Source organism: Cyprinodon variegatus, unplaced genomic scaffold, assembly GCF_000732505.1.
Source record: "Cyprinodon variegatus isolate N-32 unplaced genomic scaffold, C_variegatus-1.0 Scaffold319, whole genome shotgun sequence".
Taxonomy (NCBI): domain Eukaryota; kingdom Metazoa; phylum Chordata; class Actinopteri; order Cyprinodontiformes; family Cyprinodontidae; genus Cyprinodon; species Cyprinodon variegatus.
Window position 1 is genome coordinate 261,984 of NW_015150772.1, and position 17,249 is coordinate 279,232.

The window sequence follows — 17,249 nt, forward strand, 5'->3', positions numbered from 1 at the left end:
CGGGGAAGAACATAGGAAAAAAGAAGAGCTCCATTGAAAAAAAGTTATGCTTTATTTTCTGGCTAATAAAGGATAATAAAGGGAGCTTTAAATGTATTCACTACTGATATAGAAAGTATAATATTCGGTTGGCAATAAAATAAAAATATGCTGTTGAAAAAATTTAAATATGTAGAATATGATCAGGAACTTTGTGATTGTTTGTCCAGCATTGACCGCTAGAGGGCAGTAGTGTGAGGAGAAACTTATTAAAGGAGTCTGTGGCAGCATTTCTGCTCACTTCTATGGCTGCAGTTAAAGATCATTTTGCTAATTGTTTAATGTATTGATAATTTTTGTTATCTTAAATGTAAAATGTTTATATGTTTTTTTTTTTTTTTTGTACAGTAATGGTATAATTACAGATCTAAGTGGGTTGCTTTGTCAGCTAAAAGCATGTTTTAGACTCTCTTCGAGTTAGGATTAATTGATTGCTAAATTAGTTGGTGATTATTACAATAATTGATTCTGAATAAAGTTTGTTTTTCATGGCCAGTATTAAGGCAATAAAATCTGTCAATAATTCTGTTATAATTCCTATAAGCCAAAGAGTTCAGCTTGATTTGACCAAAGAAGTATCTTTTTAAAAGACTGGCTGCAACCTTTCAGTAATGATGTTCTCAGATTTGTAAACTTTATAAGTTGCCCTGTCAATAAATCCTCCCACCTGAGCTATGGATCTCTGCTGGTCCTCCAGAGTTACCAGTTGCTTTATGATTAATGATCTCTATGTAAAGCATGTCAGGTTAGGTGGCCATGTCTTAGTAGACGAGAGGTACAGCTGTTCTGTTCTCCATCTGCAGCTGAAGGGTGGACCAGTACTGCATGGAAAGTCAAAAGCTTAATTTAGAAAACTAACTCTGCTTTAAGGTTGGGCACATTTTATTGTGTTTCTTCCTCTAATGTTTTCACAAAGGCCTCTGAGAACAGAACTTTGGCCCCTGTCTAGAACTGCCCGTGGTAAAGGGGCCATAACAGGGGCCGGTCCAGTTCAACAGGGCCCATGGGCGGTTCTAGACAGGGGCCAGTGCCCCTGTAGATCATGTCCTGGACCCTGTTATAGCCCCTGTCCTGAAGACATAATACTCAAAGAAATTCTAATCATGATCTGCGCTGGAACAGACATAGGTACTGATAGGTCCTTTGGATCTATTTCATTTTTTTCCTTTACAAATTCTGTTTTTCTAATTATTTAAAAACAGCAGGCGATAGCTTCAGTGGTATTGAGATAGGATCCAAGTTTTCATCTGATAAAGTTTTTTTTTAAAACAAAAATAATTTATCAAATTTTGTACAGCTGAAGTTATCAGTTTTTTCTTCAGTCCTAATTCAGATTTTACAGAAAATGGTAATTTTAACTTAAATTAAAAATATGTAAAATTCCTAAATTCTGAATGTATATTGACCTAATAAGACATAGAATTTTAATTAAACCTACTTGAATATAAATTTGATGTCATGCAGCTCTCTTGATATATTTGAATCCCTTGCCCTGTTTTTCATAGCATGCTTTTCTGGGCCCCCATGAAAACACCCTGGCCCCCTCCTGGCCCCCTTGGTGTAGAACCGCCTTTGACAGGGCCACTGGCTCCTGTTGAACCCTGTCTAGAACAGCTAGTTTTCAGCTGCAACGTTGATCAAACATGATATTAAATTGAAGAAAGTGAATAAAAAGGTTTGAATAGAAATAACTTGGAACCAGTTGGGGCCGGTGATGCAGCAGGGAGTTCTGGACATGCGTCCGTTCGAATCTGCCAATCAGCCAATGAGCGCGCAGGTCCGGATCAGAGGCTCCTCCCCTCCGCCGCCTGCTCCCACATGTATGTTACCGTCTGTTGCATTGTCTCATTGGGGCGCAGAGCTCGAGTTTAACGCGCTGACTGAGAAACGGATGGATGTCAGAGGAAAGTCAATCCAGGGACCGATGTGAAGGTTTGGATCCGCTGCTTTAAGGCGCAGAGCCGCTCCGATGGACAGTGCTTCCATTAATTAAAGCACTCCGGACTGTTCCCGGAGCTGCACCCTTATCCCGCTCCATCACCCCCCCTCATTCCTGCGGTGCTGCAGCTGGATCTGCGCCCCGGATCCGCAGCCAGGATGGCCGCCCGCCGCAGCTGCGTGAACTCTCTGTGGTCCGGCACCGAGCGGGTCCGCATCGGAGAGCGGCTCAAAGCGACGCTTGCAGGGGTGCTGGAGCTGGAGGTGCTGCGGCGCAAACACCTGGAGATGGTGGACGCCGCGCTGAGGGAGCGATCGGCCGGGGAGGCGGAGAGCACCGCCTCTGATACCGAGGGTGGCTCTGCGACATCCCGCAGGCAACAGGTCAGTCAGCGCGCCTGTCAGCTGGTAGCCCCGATATCAACATGACGGGCTTATAAAATGTGAATGGGAGCTGGTGGTGATCTGCCAGGCTGCGCCTGCGGCTCATCAGACCCAGATCAGCAAAGCCTGGAATCTGGTTATCTCAATCACATGGAACAAATGTCATTTAGGTCAGAGGGAGCAGAACCAAGAGCTGGTTCTGATTCAAGGTCAGGATTATAGAAATCAGACCCCTTGGTTCTACCCGGACTAAAGGGATCTGATCCATCAATCTACAATTATTAGATCATGGGATTTTTAAAGCATGTCCAGTCATTTATAAATCTAATACCCTTATATTTTAAGAAAACCATCAAAGTATTTCTTGGGTTTTTCTTAGTGATGGACCTGGGTCTTTCTGAATGAAGTTTGCATTTTCTCCCTGTTTATGCATGGGTTCTCTTCGGGTACTCTGGCTTCCTCCCACAGTCCAAAAACATTACAGTTAGGTTCTCTAAATTCTCCTTAAATTTGCTTCAAAACTGTTGTTTATAGATGTTGGAGATCTGCCTGTTTTCCAGTGTAGTCCTGTTTCTCTGACTGTGACTGGCTGGATGGACGGGGCCGCCTTTTACAGCTGGTTTTTGTATCTAGGCTTCTGTCTCCTTGAACCCCAGGCGGCCTCGGCAGATGGCCGCTCACACTGAGCCTGGTTCTGCTGGAGGTTTCTTACTGTTAAAAGGGAGTTTTTCCTCTCCACTGTCGCTACAAGCATGCTTAGTGTGAGGGATTGCATTCGAGTCAATGAGTCAATGCAATCAACTGGTTTTCCTTAGATAGAAAACTTTGAATCAATTTGACTGTATGATCTGGTGAACTGTAAAGTGCCTTGAAATGGCATGTGTTGTGAATTGGTGCTATAGAAATATACTGAATTGAACTGAATGTGCTGTGCATTTATAGAGCTGTTTTTTGTTTTTTGCATAAAAATAAAAAACTTAAACTATGTTAGATTGGATAGCAACATCTGTTTATAATGAGTTTGAACACATTCCAAATATTCTAGATATGGGTTATGGTCTGCCTCTTGTATAGATTCTAAAGCTAGAGTGTTTAGGTTCAGTCCTGGGAATTAACACCTTTTCTTGAAATGTTTCTAGAAATGTTTAATGTGTATATAAATCAGCAGCATTCCTCAGCAGTTTGAGCTGTTTGGGTCATTCTGGTGGAAGGGAAATCCCTGCCCTGTTAGTATTACTGCCTCTAAAAGGGTTTCCTTCTGGGAGGCCCTTCATTTAGCTCCATCCATCCCTCTGACTTCTCAAAAAAAAAAAAAATCCCCACATCATGATTCTGCCACTTCCATGGGGATTGTGTGTTTAGCAAGTGTAATGGTTTCTTTGCACACCTAAAATGTTCAACTGTGGCCTCATTCTTCTTCATCTGTCCACTTGCATGGGAGCTTATCTGTTCTTGCTGAGAAAAATGTATCCCCACAGCATGATGTAGCCTCCTACATGTTTTAGCGTGGGGAAATGCAATAGTTTTATAGTTTTTTGCACACATATTTTGCATACTGCCAGGAAAAGGGCATCAGTGTCTGGTTAGGTGGGCAGTTGTGCCACTTCCATTTTCAGATGACTGATTGAATTTTGCTCAGTGAGATATTAAAAGTGTGGAATATATATGTAAGCAGGGAATTTATATCCAAACGTTGCTTTTAAGTCATCCATATTATTCTCCCTGACCTGTTCGCTGCTTCCTTTGGTGGCGATGATGCTTCTGATTGGTTAAAACTTTGGAAACTTCATAGAGCTGCTGGATTTAGGCAGAGATAGTCACACCCTCACATGGACTCGATATTTGGGTGACTTCTCAAGGCAATCGGTTGCACTTGGTTTTATCTAAGGATTTTCTGAGTAGGAATTAAAAATGTTGATCCATGTTTACTTCTATGTTATTGTTGCTTTAACAATTAAAATGTGGTAAAACAAAAAAAAGAAACACAACAAAAACAAAATCTTAAACTTGAATGACTTGAATGAAAATGTGTAATATAGAAATACTGGATCTGTCCGTACCGTACTAATATTAAAGCTGTCTTAGTGTTTATTGTTTATGTAAGATAAATCCTAGCTTAAAACCACACAGACATCAAAACTTTTGATGATGGAAAGATAAAGATGGATTTTTTTTTTACTAGTTGTAGTAAATAAAATGTTAAAAATGTGCTTAAAAATCTAAACGCTTGGTTGGAGATTGATTTATTAGTGTCATGTCATACACCTTAATGTATTTAATTATTCTAAATTAATAATAATAAATGCTTAATATTGAAAGCTGCATTTGAACCAATTATAATATCAGTTTGTGTTTGCTTGCAATCAGAAGGAAAGCTTGGATGGATATCTGTTCAGCTATTTATATTACAAAGGCCATGCATTCCCACTCTGCATGCTAATAATGCATTTGGCCCGTTGGATGGCCTTTCACTGCGGCGTATGCCCACACTTGATATAGATTTAACTGACTGTGATGCTAAAGGTCATGGGCAGCGATGGGAACACGGTGATAACTGAAAAGAAACGGATAAATGAGAAACATGTGGGTTAGGTGCAGCTCTTACAATTGCATATGTTCTTCATATTTTGTGGATCAAAGGGTTTATTAAAGAAAACAACAGATTTAAAGTTGTTTTTTTTTTTTTTTGCCAGTAACCAATTTTTAAAAACTACTAAAGTTAATTAACCACCTTGTTATTGAATGCATTTGCCTTTTTCTGCTGTAATATTCTACTTTTAAACCTAAACATCTTGACTTGACTTTGAATTCACAGAAAGAATATCACTGTGCTGCTAAACTAGCCTCTTGTGGTAAAACCTCTGGATTGTTTCCAGCAATCGATTGATTCCCAGGATGCATTTTAAGCAGAATTCCAATCGTTTTAAATCACAGCTTAAGCAGATTAATCAGTAATGAAAATGCACCTTTTTTTCTGCCATTTGTGACATTAGATTTAAAGGCAGACAAAAATGTGAATATGACATCCGTGCAGGAATATTCCTGTTAATACCAAAGTTCCCCATCAGGAACGAACAGAGCTGCATCCTTAGAGAGATGCAATAATGCTGCAGGTGGATGTGGTGGATCAGTTCGTCATGGATTATCCCTGGATTATCTCCACATCTGACAAAGCAATGACATTACCGCTCCATGCTGTGTTTACAGGTTTCTCTTTTAAGATATGAAACCGGCCGCCGGTGGCTTCAATAAATAACAGCTCACCGTTACTCCAAGGAGCTGATACTTCATCACGGTCACTTTGAACAAACTGTTATTACGCTGTGAGTCACATGAGTCAGTAGCCTGCAGAATACTGATACATGCAAGCAAGGCTAGAGCTGAGATCTCTGCAGAGTGCTGCTTATGTCGACTTTATTAAGATGAAATCATATCTGTAAACAGTCTGCAGTACAGAGGAAGGACTTGAAGCCTGATTTCTGAGCAGTGCAAGGACAAAAACTGTGATCTGAGAGTGGGTATGTGGATAGAGGCTTGTGTCCTTCCTCACCACCCACCAGCCAACATCTTCCATGTTGGCGCCCCCCCACCCTGACTCTTCTTCGCCACTCGTGGTGCAGAGAGATCCTGTGGGGGAGCTGGCAGCAGAACTCATTCTCACCTCTGTAGGGGGGCTGGCTGGCTCTCTGCCCTTTGCCCTTGGTAGGCCATGTTTCTACATTTCCAAGGTTTGCATATAGGGGAACAAAAACTGCACAATTCTGCAAAAGGATCAAAATTTGTTGACAAAGAAAAATAACTCTAGGGAAAATGTAGAGTTGAAGTGCAGCAAAAGTTCTCCCTTTTGTTTACTGTATGTTGTAATTTATCGATTTCCTTCATTTTAAAAATGTTTTATTCCAAAAAGAACGAAGAAAGAAAAACAAAAAAACTGATTGAATACAGTAAATGTCTGCTTTGCGACTTTAACCTATTTTTATGCATTGATTTATTTTCTCATTTGATACCAGCTTAAAAAAATAACTTGTGTGCAACTCTTCTCGCCTTTGAAACGGGCGTAAAGGCCAACTTGGACTCTCATTGTTGCTGTTCTGTGTACAAAAATAAGTGTTCCCTCAAAAGATGACACAGAGATGAAAGGAACATGCTGTGGACGGTTTCTTCATCTCCATGGAGTAAAGGGAAATCATAACCTATAAGAAGTTATCTTATTTTAAAGGGAAAATAATTTCAGTTAGGCCTCTTTAAAAATGAAATAGCATTATTTGGATGATGACATAGTGCAGCATGCCTGCCTTTCACTGTAAACGCAAAACGCTATACTTTAACGCAGGAAAAGTTGGTTAGATTTCTGAAAGTGAGGAAGGCAAACATTCTCTGCCTCATCAGAAATAGCCTCTTATGGAAAACCTTTTCTTGTGGAAATAAAATGAAGGTTTTAAAGCAAGCAAAAATCTAAATCTGATGGATGGCATTATGGTGACGAGGTGTTGTTTGTGAGCATTTTATAACAAAACATCAGTTGGCATCCATATACTGCTGGTTGGATTCAGATCAATCAATGATAATAACTCAGTATTTTGCTTTGTCTCCCAGGAGGAATTAAAGAGTTATTGTATCAAATCTAATTTCATTTGCCGTTAGAGTTTAAATAGCATGCAGGAACACCGTTTTGAGAGGTACGCACCATGTGTTAGAAGTGGGAGAAATCCTGTCTCTGCCTGTGCATATAGAACAGAAATACTGGTCAGAACTGCAACAGAAATAATAATATCTGGCTTAATGTTGCCAGAACTTCAGTTCAAAACACTAACATTTAAACAAAACTTAAATCACATTTTATTTCTTGAGAAAAATGCTCTAATCATAGACTAAATGTAATATCACCTTCATTAAAGAAAATTCTATTGGGATTTTATATTGTTTCTGATTATTTTCCAGACCAGTTAGAATGTCGGACTGTTAGGGTTTCCAGCTTCTGGCACAGAGAGCTAATTTCTCCTGATTATCCTTCTTCCTGGTTAAACCAGCTTATAATCCTCATGGTAAGGCCTGTCTATTGCTTAGCGATGCTTGAGCTTTCCACATTAGGAACACATTCGGCTGCCTTGTGCTTGCCTGGTTTCAACTTTGCACTCAGAAATTATTGTAAATAAAATCAGGTCCTTTCCTATTTTTGGTCAAGTTTTTCTGTTGATTTTTTAAAGTTGTAATAAACAGAATAGCAAACAATTTTGATGCCATATTTTTTAAAGTTTTATTGACTTAACATCCATAATTTAGCCAAGACAAAAGGAAGGTTATAGGCAGAATTGTGCAATAAAGCCCTATAAGGACGTTTCTGGGGTGTTCTGTCCGTCTCTACTGCAGTTTTTTTTTTAAATCCTAATACCAGGGATTTTAAAGCATCCCCTTACACTGAGGTCCATTACCCTGACTTGTGGAGTGAGACTTCTTTTGTCTCTTTCATTTTTCCTTTTTTGCCTCAGGGCTTCTCTCTCTGCAGCTCATAGAAGTATGAAATGCTGCAGGTTCTCTGTCTGCAGCCCAAAATATAGAATACTAAGCGTAGGCCATCTTCATATTCCAATCCAGCATTAATAATGCATGAAACGATAAATTAGGCACTGTGTGGAAGTTGCAGATCCTTCTGACCAAAAAGAAAAAAAAAAAAAAACAGCTCCATCCTTGGATGGCATTATCATCACTGTGATCATTCTTCATCCAGTGCTGCTGGTGACGTCATCCACCTGTTAAGAGGTACATCGCATCTGCAGCTGCCTTAATGTCCAATCGACCCGCACATTTTCTGCAAATTGCTCCAAAGGGAAGCTCTGCTCCTTCCTAACATGAAGCAATATCATATTACAGAGCTCCAAGCAACCCCCCCACCCCTCTGCTGTCTGCATCTTATAATTTGATCACTGTGTAAGAATATACCCTGTAATATGCAATGCATTATGATGTCAGCGGGCAATGTGGAGATGGGTTTTTGTGGATGTTTCGGCATTTAACGGGTTACATCACTAAACTGACAGAAATAGAAAAGTTGAGTTCAAGCGAAGCAAAACGCAGGTTGAGATGTGCTTTCATGGCACCGATTGGGAATGCATGAATCCAGGCTGAGGATGAGTTAAATATTTGGCCCGGCTTGTTGTGCAGGCCAGAGTCTGTGTGGGAGGACAAGCGAGCAAGAGTTAGAGAGCTGTAGCTATGGAGAGTAGGGGGGCAGCGGGCTCTGAGGATATTACAGAAGTGGGTAAGACGGTGGTGGTGGTAGCGGAGGGGATTATTTGTCGAAGGGAGCGTGGGGGAGGTGAGGGTCCTTCAAGATGCCCTTCTCTCCTCGCCCGGCAACCGCTCCTTCCCTCCCTCCATTGCCTTCACTCACTCAGTGACTCACTCTCTTATTCGTCTGTCTTTTTTTAAAATATTCCTCAAACTCCATTTAGTCACCCACAACTGACAGGAAAAAGAAAAAAAACAGAATATGGGACATGATCGCAGAGTGATCAGAGCGGGAGCAGAGTTGGACATTCTTTCACCCACTTTTTCCGGTCCGTCTCCTACTCCTCCCCTTCTGCCCCTCCGAATGCTCTTTGTTACATCATCTGTCCTCTCCTATTATCCTCCGAACCCCCCCACCCACCCCTCCTCTGCTGTCACCCCAGCAGTGAGTCACTACCTGTATTGTTTCCTCAGTAACCACTCACAGTGTTCCTGTTGTTTGGGCCCGGTCGGACTCATCCCGGCGCTCCTGACTGGTCTCCTGGAGGGATGGGTTGGGGATTTGGAGGGGAACTGCTGGGGAGGGGTTTACTCTAGTGAGCTATTACTAATCTGATAAATGGAGGCACTTTGCTAACCTCACAGCTGTTGTTCCTACTTGTTGCGAGTGGAGTGACATCATCAGGGACGTGGTCATACATGATCTGTAGAAGATGAGCAGTTTGAGTTTGTAAAGTACGGGGGTAGGGTGTCATCTAAACATAGCATGGTCGAACCTATTTTCTGATGCATCAAAGACTAAAATGTCCTATATTTTCTGTTCCTAACTGTTTCCTGATTGTTTCTAAATTTATTTTCTTCCAACAACCTATAATAACTATTAAATGAAATGAAAAAAGTATGTGGGTTCTAATTTTTTTTTTTACAAGAACTGAAAAAGTTGCATCAAACATTTTTGTTACAGCTTCAAGACTTTTGTGCTCTCTTCTATGCAAAAAAGCTCATTCAGACTGACCAGAGAGCACCCATAAAGTCTCGTCACAGGTTTTCAGTTGGACTTAGATCTGGGCTTTGACTAGGCCATTCTAGTACACGGGTGGGCTTTGATCTGATTATTCATTGCATCCCTGCTCCAAGCTCAGCTTTGCTGCCCTGCTGTAGACTCAACCTCAGACCCAAAATTAAGTATTTTGCATCATCCAGCTGGTTTTTCTTCCATTACTGCTCTGCATTTAGCCCCATCTGTCTCCCCACAAACTCCAAACTGCTGCATTATTAATTGAACATTCTCAGATAAATATTCAGTGTTAGATTACTATCATGTCTAATGTTTTATATTTAACAGAACATCTCAATTTTGTCTCATCTGACCAGAGAGTCTTCTATATCTTCTTTCACTGATGCATTTTCATTTGCTCCTAAATGGGTCTGATTAAAATTATGCACCTCTTTTTGTCACTTTATCATGTCCTATTTGTATTTTATTTAACTCATTAGTGGATTGTATTTGAGGTTTGGGGCACTGTGGGAAAATGCGATTCCTTATTTCTTCATAGAGAGATGACTCTTTGTGTGTGTAGGGGGGAGGCTGCTAAACAGGGACAAGTTTAAACCAGTTTTACTGAGAAAAAGACACATCCAATGATGTAAGATGCTGATAAAGAGAACTACAAAAACTTCACACAGCTAGATCTGATAATTAAGTGTATTTGGACAGCGTTTCTGTTTAAGTTGGTTCTGAATGTTATTGTGTTTCTCAACTTAATGGAAAAGTGGCTCCAGAAGTGAATGTGGAAATTTTTTAGGTCATGTCTTGTATCTAAAACATGGGGTAAAAGCAAACCGAACCATTTTTTAAATAGAATAAACCTCTTATATGCCATGTGTAAAATTAAGTTAGAATCTTTCTGAGGTTTTGCCCTCTGTTTCTGGGTTTTCTTCAATTATCTGAGCTCTAGTTCTATAGTGTGCTGTCAAGGTCAGAAAATGAGTGAAAAAAGCAGAAGAAATAAGTATTAGAAAACTTTGAAATGCTACCAGAAAGCCTGAACTACTATTGATCAGGACCACTTTAGAAGATTAGACAGCCTGGTTCCTTCAAAGCAACTAATCCCATTTTGTGTTTTTACTTTTTCAGGCTGCCTCCCCCTCCAACACAATAGGCTCTGCCTGTCAGATCAGTCCAGAGGAGTGTGTCAGTAACTCGGGGGATGTGACCGTCCAGTCCTCTTCTGGCAGGGGGGGTAACTCCAGGTGGTCCACTCTTTCCTGGGACGCCTCCTCCGACCTGCTATCCCCTCCAACTCCGGACTCTGGAGGCATGGTCCACCTTGATAGCGATTCCAGACCTAGTTCAGGTAAACACACGCCCAAAAAACACACGTTGTTGGTCGCCCAAGTGGGAGATAATGACAAAGAGTTTGTCACCTTCTAATATAAATGAGAGGTTTTCCGTTAAACATTAACCACAATCTTTTTCACGCTCATTTACTTGAACTTTGTGTGACTTGGCCCAGATTTGTTGAGTTTCTACTTTCTTTGCTGATAAGAGTGTCTTTGTTGAAGTGTTCTGCCGTTTTCTGTCCTCTGGACCTTTAAGAAGTCATAAACACTGGTAGCAGCTTCTTAAAGAACCGCTGCACACCCTTCTGCTGGAATTTTATTACAGTTTGAGTTTCTATTGATAATCTCTATTTACTCAGTAGCTGCCTTGGTTACTATTTACAAAGGTAAAGTGATTTATCCTTCTATGTTTAAGGTTTCTACTCAGTCAGTGGGAGCTCCCTGTCAGACTCCTGCTACTCTGTGTCCAGTGAAGTCGCCCATGTAGGGCCGCTGACCCCTGCCAGACCCCCAAAGCCATGGGAGCAGGTTCCTGCTTCTGCAGACAGCACTGACATCCTGTGGTCAGTAGGCGCAGTGCAGCAACAGCAACCTTCTGCAGAAAATGGCCAAGAGGATGCTGAAGCAATAGAAGAATCAAATGCTCCAGCTTCAGATGATCCAGGTAAACTTTAACAGAAACTGGGAAAAGTATTGTTGCCCGAGACCTTTCTTATGGGAAAAAAAAAAAGATAAAGGAATTTTGAGAAAATATAAATATGAAAATATGACCCAGCTTTCCTGTTCCTCCTAAATCATGAGGCTGCCACCTGCATGTTTCTCTGTGGAGATGCCGTATTCAGGTTGATGTGCGGGGTTTGTTTTGCTTCTTATGAAGATTTGCAAGAAGCCAAGAAAGTTTATATTTGGGTGCAACTCTCCAGAGCACCTTCTATCTTTCTCTTTTTCTGTTTTAACCTCACTTTTATTTGGAGCAGATCATTAAGTAAAAAAAAAAAAAAAAAAAAAAAACGAGATTCCAAACAATGTCAATGACGATTAACAGCCAAGTTGCAATGACTTAAAAAGAATCTAAATAATTGTTCCTACCATAATAAAAAACAGCCATGCTATTATAGGATGAAGCTCCTTTTAGCTCCACGGAGTCCATCTTAATCCCTCAACATCCCACCGAATTAAAAATGAAACATTTTTGGCTTCAAAATGGACATATTCCCACATTTGCATTGACGACAGAGGTCGATCAGGAGGAAAGAGGGACAGAAATACAAAGTCTTCCACAAATCTAAAATGGCTACTGACAAAGAATCCAGCCTATAGGAAATCCAACTGACCGAAAACCTTTTAAAGGAAAGAAATTGGTGATTTTAGAGACGTGTTTAAAACCGCATTCAAAATGAACGTAGCAAATGTAGTGACCTTTCTGTTTAAACATCAGCATCTCTTGTCCTTTCTGTCTCTATATTTTTCCCTTCTATCATACTGAGAAGGCCTGCCCTTCTTTTACTTGCTCCTCTTCTTCATCGAGTCTCTTCAGAGGACCTTCTTTTATATGCTTGCTGTTTCTGTGACGTGCGGCACACATTATGGGCCTTTAGATCAGTTGGATTTACACTGATTAGACACGTGAATTCTATCTTTTCTGGAATTGTCTGAAGTAAACGGGTTGGAATGATTTTATTCAGGAGTGTCAGAGGAAAGTGTGGGTATTAAAGACTTATGTCACATAAAATCCCATTTAACTACACAGAAGTATCTTGGAATTTGGCAAAATGAAAAAGCACTAAACACAAGTTACAATCTTAGGACCGTTAATGGATTGATAAATGTTTCTGAATGTTTTCCTTCTTTTCCTTACAGTTGCAGAAGACCACAACGCCTCTGGTTTCAGCTTTCTGTCAGATCTTTGCACAGTGGTTGGTGACTCCCTGGTTTCCTTCATCATCCCTCTTCTCAATCCCTCTTCATCCCCCACCTCTGTGCAATTAAAGCCCCAGTTGGACCCCTGCTATTGCACAGACCTGGTGTCTCGTCGAACCAAAGATGTCTACTCTTATCCAAGTCCGCTTCACGCTGTCGCCCTCCAGAGCCCCCTCTTTACCTCCCTGAATCCAGAACAATCACCCTCCACAAGTTCTGAAGAAGCACAGGACAACGAGGAGGTGGAGGCAAACCCTGAAGCACCTGGTCCTCTCCAGCCTCAGCAGCCTCCCGCTCTGACCTCCGTCTCCCAACTGGAGCAGTACATCACTCGGCTGGCCCACCAGTACCACAAACGTGTAAATGCCTCCACCTCTGATCTCACTTCAACTGCTGCTCCTGGTCCAGTCTCTCAAAGAAGTCTGGGTACTCCTGGCAGAAGTCATGGCTCCACCCAATCTCTATCTGCCTTTGAGAGCCGTAATACGCCCTCTTCCCAGGCAGTGGGCAGCGTTACACCCTGCAAGTCCCTAATGGGAAACTCTGCCAGAGTAAGCCTCAGTGCTACGGGGAAAAAGGGCACCAGGAATTCAATCAACCTGGGTAACCTTCCCTCTGCAACCGGAGAAGACCTCAGCATCAATCTACATCTCAACCTCAACCTCAACCTTGCTCCTGGGTTAAACTCGAGCCGCGGCCTCGCCGACACACCCAAAAACAGCAGTTGCGGAGCCATAAAGAGTGACATGAACACTGGTTCTGCTGCCTCTTTCACCTCTCTGCCCTCTGCTACCCCTACACCAGGGGTCAGGTCTCGTTCTCGGATCTCGACTTGTCCAAGCAGCCTGAGCCACCGTAGTTCCCTCGAAGTCCCCCCGACCGCGGGGGCCAGTCCTGGGTTTGGGTCGTCGTCTTTTTGTCGCTCGTTAGATTGGAGTACCAGCCCGCCACCTGAGGTAGGACAGCCAGGGTTTGTGTCAAATACGGGGTCGGCTCCTGGATCTCAGCGCAGCAGCTTAATACAAGAGTCCTGCTCTAGTCCCAAGCTGACTGAAGACTCCCCCATGGTTGGGGAGATCTCCCGCCTCTCTGGACTGTCTCGGGCCGTAGTGGTGGGACTGATGGAGCAGGGAGTGGAGCTGGATATAGACTGCTTCCAAACGGATCCTGGTGGTGGGGTGAGGAGCCACAGTAAAGCTCACCTGACACCGCAGAGGGATCCATCCTGCGACTACGGCAGGCTGGGGGAGGCAACTCCCCAGAGGCCAATCCAGCTCTCCCTCAGCGTTACTCACTCCCCTCAATCTCAGTCCAGCCTCACCCCTCCTCTCTCACACTCTAACAGCCCCATACACCCATACCAGTCTATCCATATCCCTCCTTCTCACTACTCCTCACAATGCCACTACCAACACATCCCCTCGCCATCTGATGTCCCCTCCTCTACAGCCTCCTCTCCTGCTTCACACCAAACTCCAAGGGCTCACTCTCCTCCACGGCCCCTCAAGCCCTCCCCAATGGGGGCCACCCCACTCTCCGTTTTCAGACGGGATTCACCTTTCCAGTGCTCCCTGCCACACAACAACCGAACCTCGTCTAGGGAGTATGGAGGAATCCAACCTAGAGGAGGATCACTCAGGCATAGTGGGGCAGAGGGTGAAGGGGGCGACAGGTGGAAAAAGTTGGAGGGAGATGGCCTCTACAGAGGAAAACATGCCTCTCATAAGTTGGTTAGGGCTGCTACCGTGAGCAGCTATGCCAAGAGAGATGACTACAGCTCTGTTTGGGCAGAGGAGGGGGAGAAGGTGAGATCGTGTGCTCAGACACCCAGGAAGTCGTCTGGCAAGCTCTGGAGGGGCTTTGAGGGGCGCTTCAGAGGAAAAGAGTCAGAGATCGAAAAGGAGGAGATGGACAGAGCAGAGTACGGATATGGCTGCAGTAGGGGAAGCATTGGAGGCTGGAGGAGAGAACAACGAAGAGCCAAGGGATCCTCGGGTGGTGCCGACAGGAAGCCAAAAGTAGATCACTCCCCCATGTTCTCTCGATCAAGGGGGAAGGAGGACGGGGAGAGACGCAGCTCCAGCCTCAGGCTCTCCAGGAGGGCCCTGTTCAGGAGTGAGTCCCAAGGCCTTCTCGTGCCTCCAAACCATAGAGAGGAGCTGGCAAAGAGGGGGCACTGGGTGTCCTCCTTCGATGTCGCGCAGAGTGGAATGGGGACGAGCAGAGACGAAGGCATCAGATTGTTGAGAGCCAAGGAAGAGGACAAACGGCTTTCCTCCACCGCCAGCCTCTTCAACCTCTCTCGCTCTCAGAGCCTAGAGGGTAGCTGCCAGTCACTCTCCCCTCTGTCCTCACCCTCGTTTTCCCCCTCCCCTCCTCCACGGATGCCCCTGCAACGCTCCCGATCATTGAGGGATCTGGGGAGGAAAGTGTTCGGCTCCATGAGGTCCCTGAGTCTCAAACGAAAGCCATCCAAGAAGTGACACTTGTACAGCGAACAAACCTTCCGTTACCTTCAGAATACCAGTTGTGCTTATTATTGCCGTACATCAGATAAAAAAGGAAGCATCACCTCAATGTTTCCTAAAAGGTGCAATGACCGATCAGACAGACCGGATCTCTGATACTGCCTTTAGGACCTACTTGGTAGATCTTTTCTGGCACAAAGTCTTTCCAACCTGCCATAAATATCTTCATGGCTGACAGCATTCCTTCTAGAGACAATGTGGTAGTATTTCATTGCTTAGCCACCTTTGATATCCTCAGAGAACTAAAGGAAGAGTAAGAAAATCCTAGTGAAAGCCAATTTGGAGATTTAAGGTCAGTGTTTTTTAAAGACTTTGGGCCCCTGGCGATGGTGAGTAAAAGGTCTTAGGATGGATTAAACTTTTATTGCAGCAGTGTAATAACTCCTAACCTTTGAGTTGAGCATATTTATTTAGTAAAGGCAGCTTGAGAGCATTTTCATTTTCTATAACATAACGTTTGAGCAGGGGTGTCCCCCATTAATGGCACATATTTGGCCCACCAGATTGATTCAGTAAACTTAGCAAACCAAGGCTAATGTTTTTACTCAAGAAACAATCAAACTCTTTTTTTTTTTTTTTTTTTAGCAAAAGGGGCTTTTATTCACAGTTTCCAGACAGGAAAGGGGCAGATAACAAGAGGGGAATACATGCAGCAAAAGTCTTAGGGTTGACGACTATAGCCTCTGTTAACGGGCAAAAGTGGAGCAGGAAGTGGAGCCCACAGCGCCCCAAATACTGTTCTTCTTAGCGAGAATATAATAATCACTCAGACTTGAGCAAGGTTTTTGCTGGTAGAAAAAAATGACAACCATTTACATAAAATGTGTTATATTAACTCAGTCAACCAGAAGATATCTTTGCAGCCTGGTGGCTTTAATAAAAGCTTCCAAGTCAAAAAGATCTGATCAACTTTAAGTACAGAATACCCTTGACTTCAGTTCCATTAATTTTGAAGTTCTTAGTAGTATTGACCATTGTGCCTGCAGCAATTTTTTCCTTTTTGAAACATTTCCTAAAAAGAATGTCTTTAATATTCTCTGAATTCGAGGGGGATTTACAGAAAGGACAAAAAGTTAACCTTATTCCCTATCAAAGTAATTCAAACTTACAGATCAACAGATAAAGCTTCATCTCTGGCTGGTAATTTCAAGGCTTTTACACAACTTCATCAGCTTCTCATCATATGCCTCTTAACATTGAACTCAAGGTTTAACTATTTAAATCCCTGTTTTAAAGCCAAATCTAATCAAATGCTCATATTCTTCTCTTAAAATGTATTAAACCCCTCTGGGGAGCCTAAGCCTTCTTGTTAATTTAAACAAATGTTTGCAAAGAGTTAACATATTTTATTAAACAGAGGACCCTGCAGAAACCATGTAAACCTGATAACTCCAGCTAAAGGTTGGGGTTTTCTTTTTTGTGTGTTTTGGGTTGTGCTGCTGCATTAAAAGGATTAATTTGCACGTTTGAGGGTGAAAACACATTTATTTGGATAGAAAATTCATGTGCTTGTGAATATTGACCAAATACTTATTTAAAGTGAATAAAAAAAACACAATCTCTTGTGTTTTAAACATATTTTTTTGTGCTTTAAAAAAATTCCAATTAAAATAAATAAACTCTGGGAAGATTTTGTGGCTCAGCTTCAACATACTGAATATTAACTCATTACTGGCTATAAAAAGCTTAGTTGCATAATGCTCTAACTCCCCTGTAACCATGAGAATGAATGTGTGCACACATACTCCCCGCTCTGCATGCTGCTCTGTGACTCGTTCAGTGAAAATAGCTGTTGTGAGAATGTGAAACTCTTAATTGTTGGCAATACAGCCTCTGAAGTACAATCATATTGGCCAGATGGTGACCAGA

General features: G+C 42.5%; 1 protein-coding gene across 1 annotated transcript; it reads left to right on the forward strand.

Moving 5' to 3' along the window:
* Positions 1 to 1,848: 1,848 nt before the first annotated feature.
* LOC107090990 lies at positions 1,849 to 17,232 on the forward strand. The gene is made up of 4 exons (XM_015384667.1): positions 1,849 to 2,361; positions 10,727 to 10,946; positions 11,348 to 11,596; positions 12,793 to 17,232. Exons 1-4 carry the CDS (start codon positions 2,137 to 2,139, stop codon positions 15,333 to 15,335), a joined length of 3,237 nt encoding a protein of 1,078 aa, XP_015240153.1. The 5' UTR covers positions 1,849 to 2,136; the 3' UTR covers positions 15,336 to 17,232.
* Positions 17,233 to 17,249: the final 17 nt, after the last annotated feature.

Excerpts from the sequence above, each read along its gene's own strand:
- LOC107090990 (XM_015384667.1), top strand. The coding sequence starts at position 2,137 with ATGGCCGCCCGCCGCAGCTGCGTGAACTCTCTGTGGTCCGGCACCGAG. Across the intron at positions 2,362-10,726 it reads CGACATCCCGCAGGCAACAG|GCTGCCTCCCCCTCCAACAC; the intron begins GTCAGTCAGCGC and ends TTACTTTTTCAG. Across the intron at positions 11,597-12,792 it reads TCCAGCTTCAGATGATCCAG|TTGCAGAAGACCACAACGCC; the intron begins GTAAACTTTAAC and ends TTTTCCTTACAG.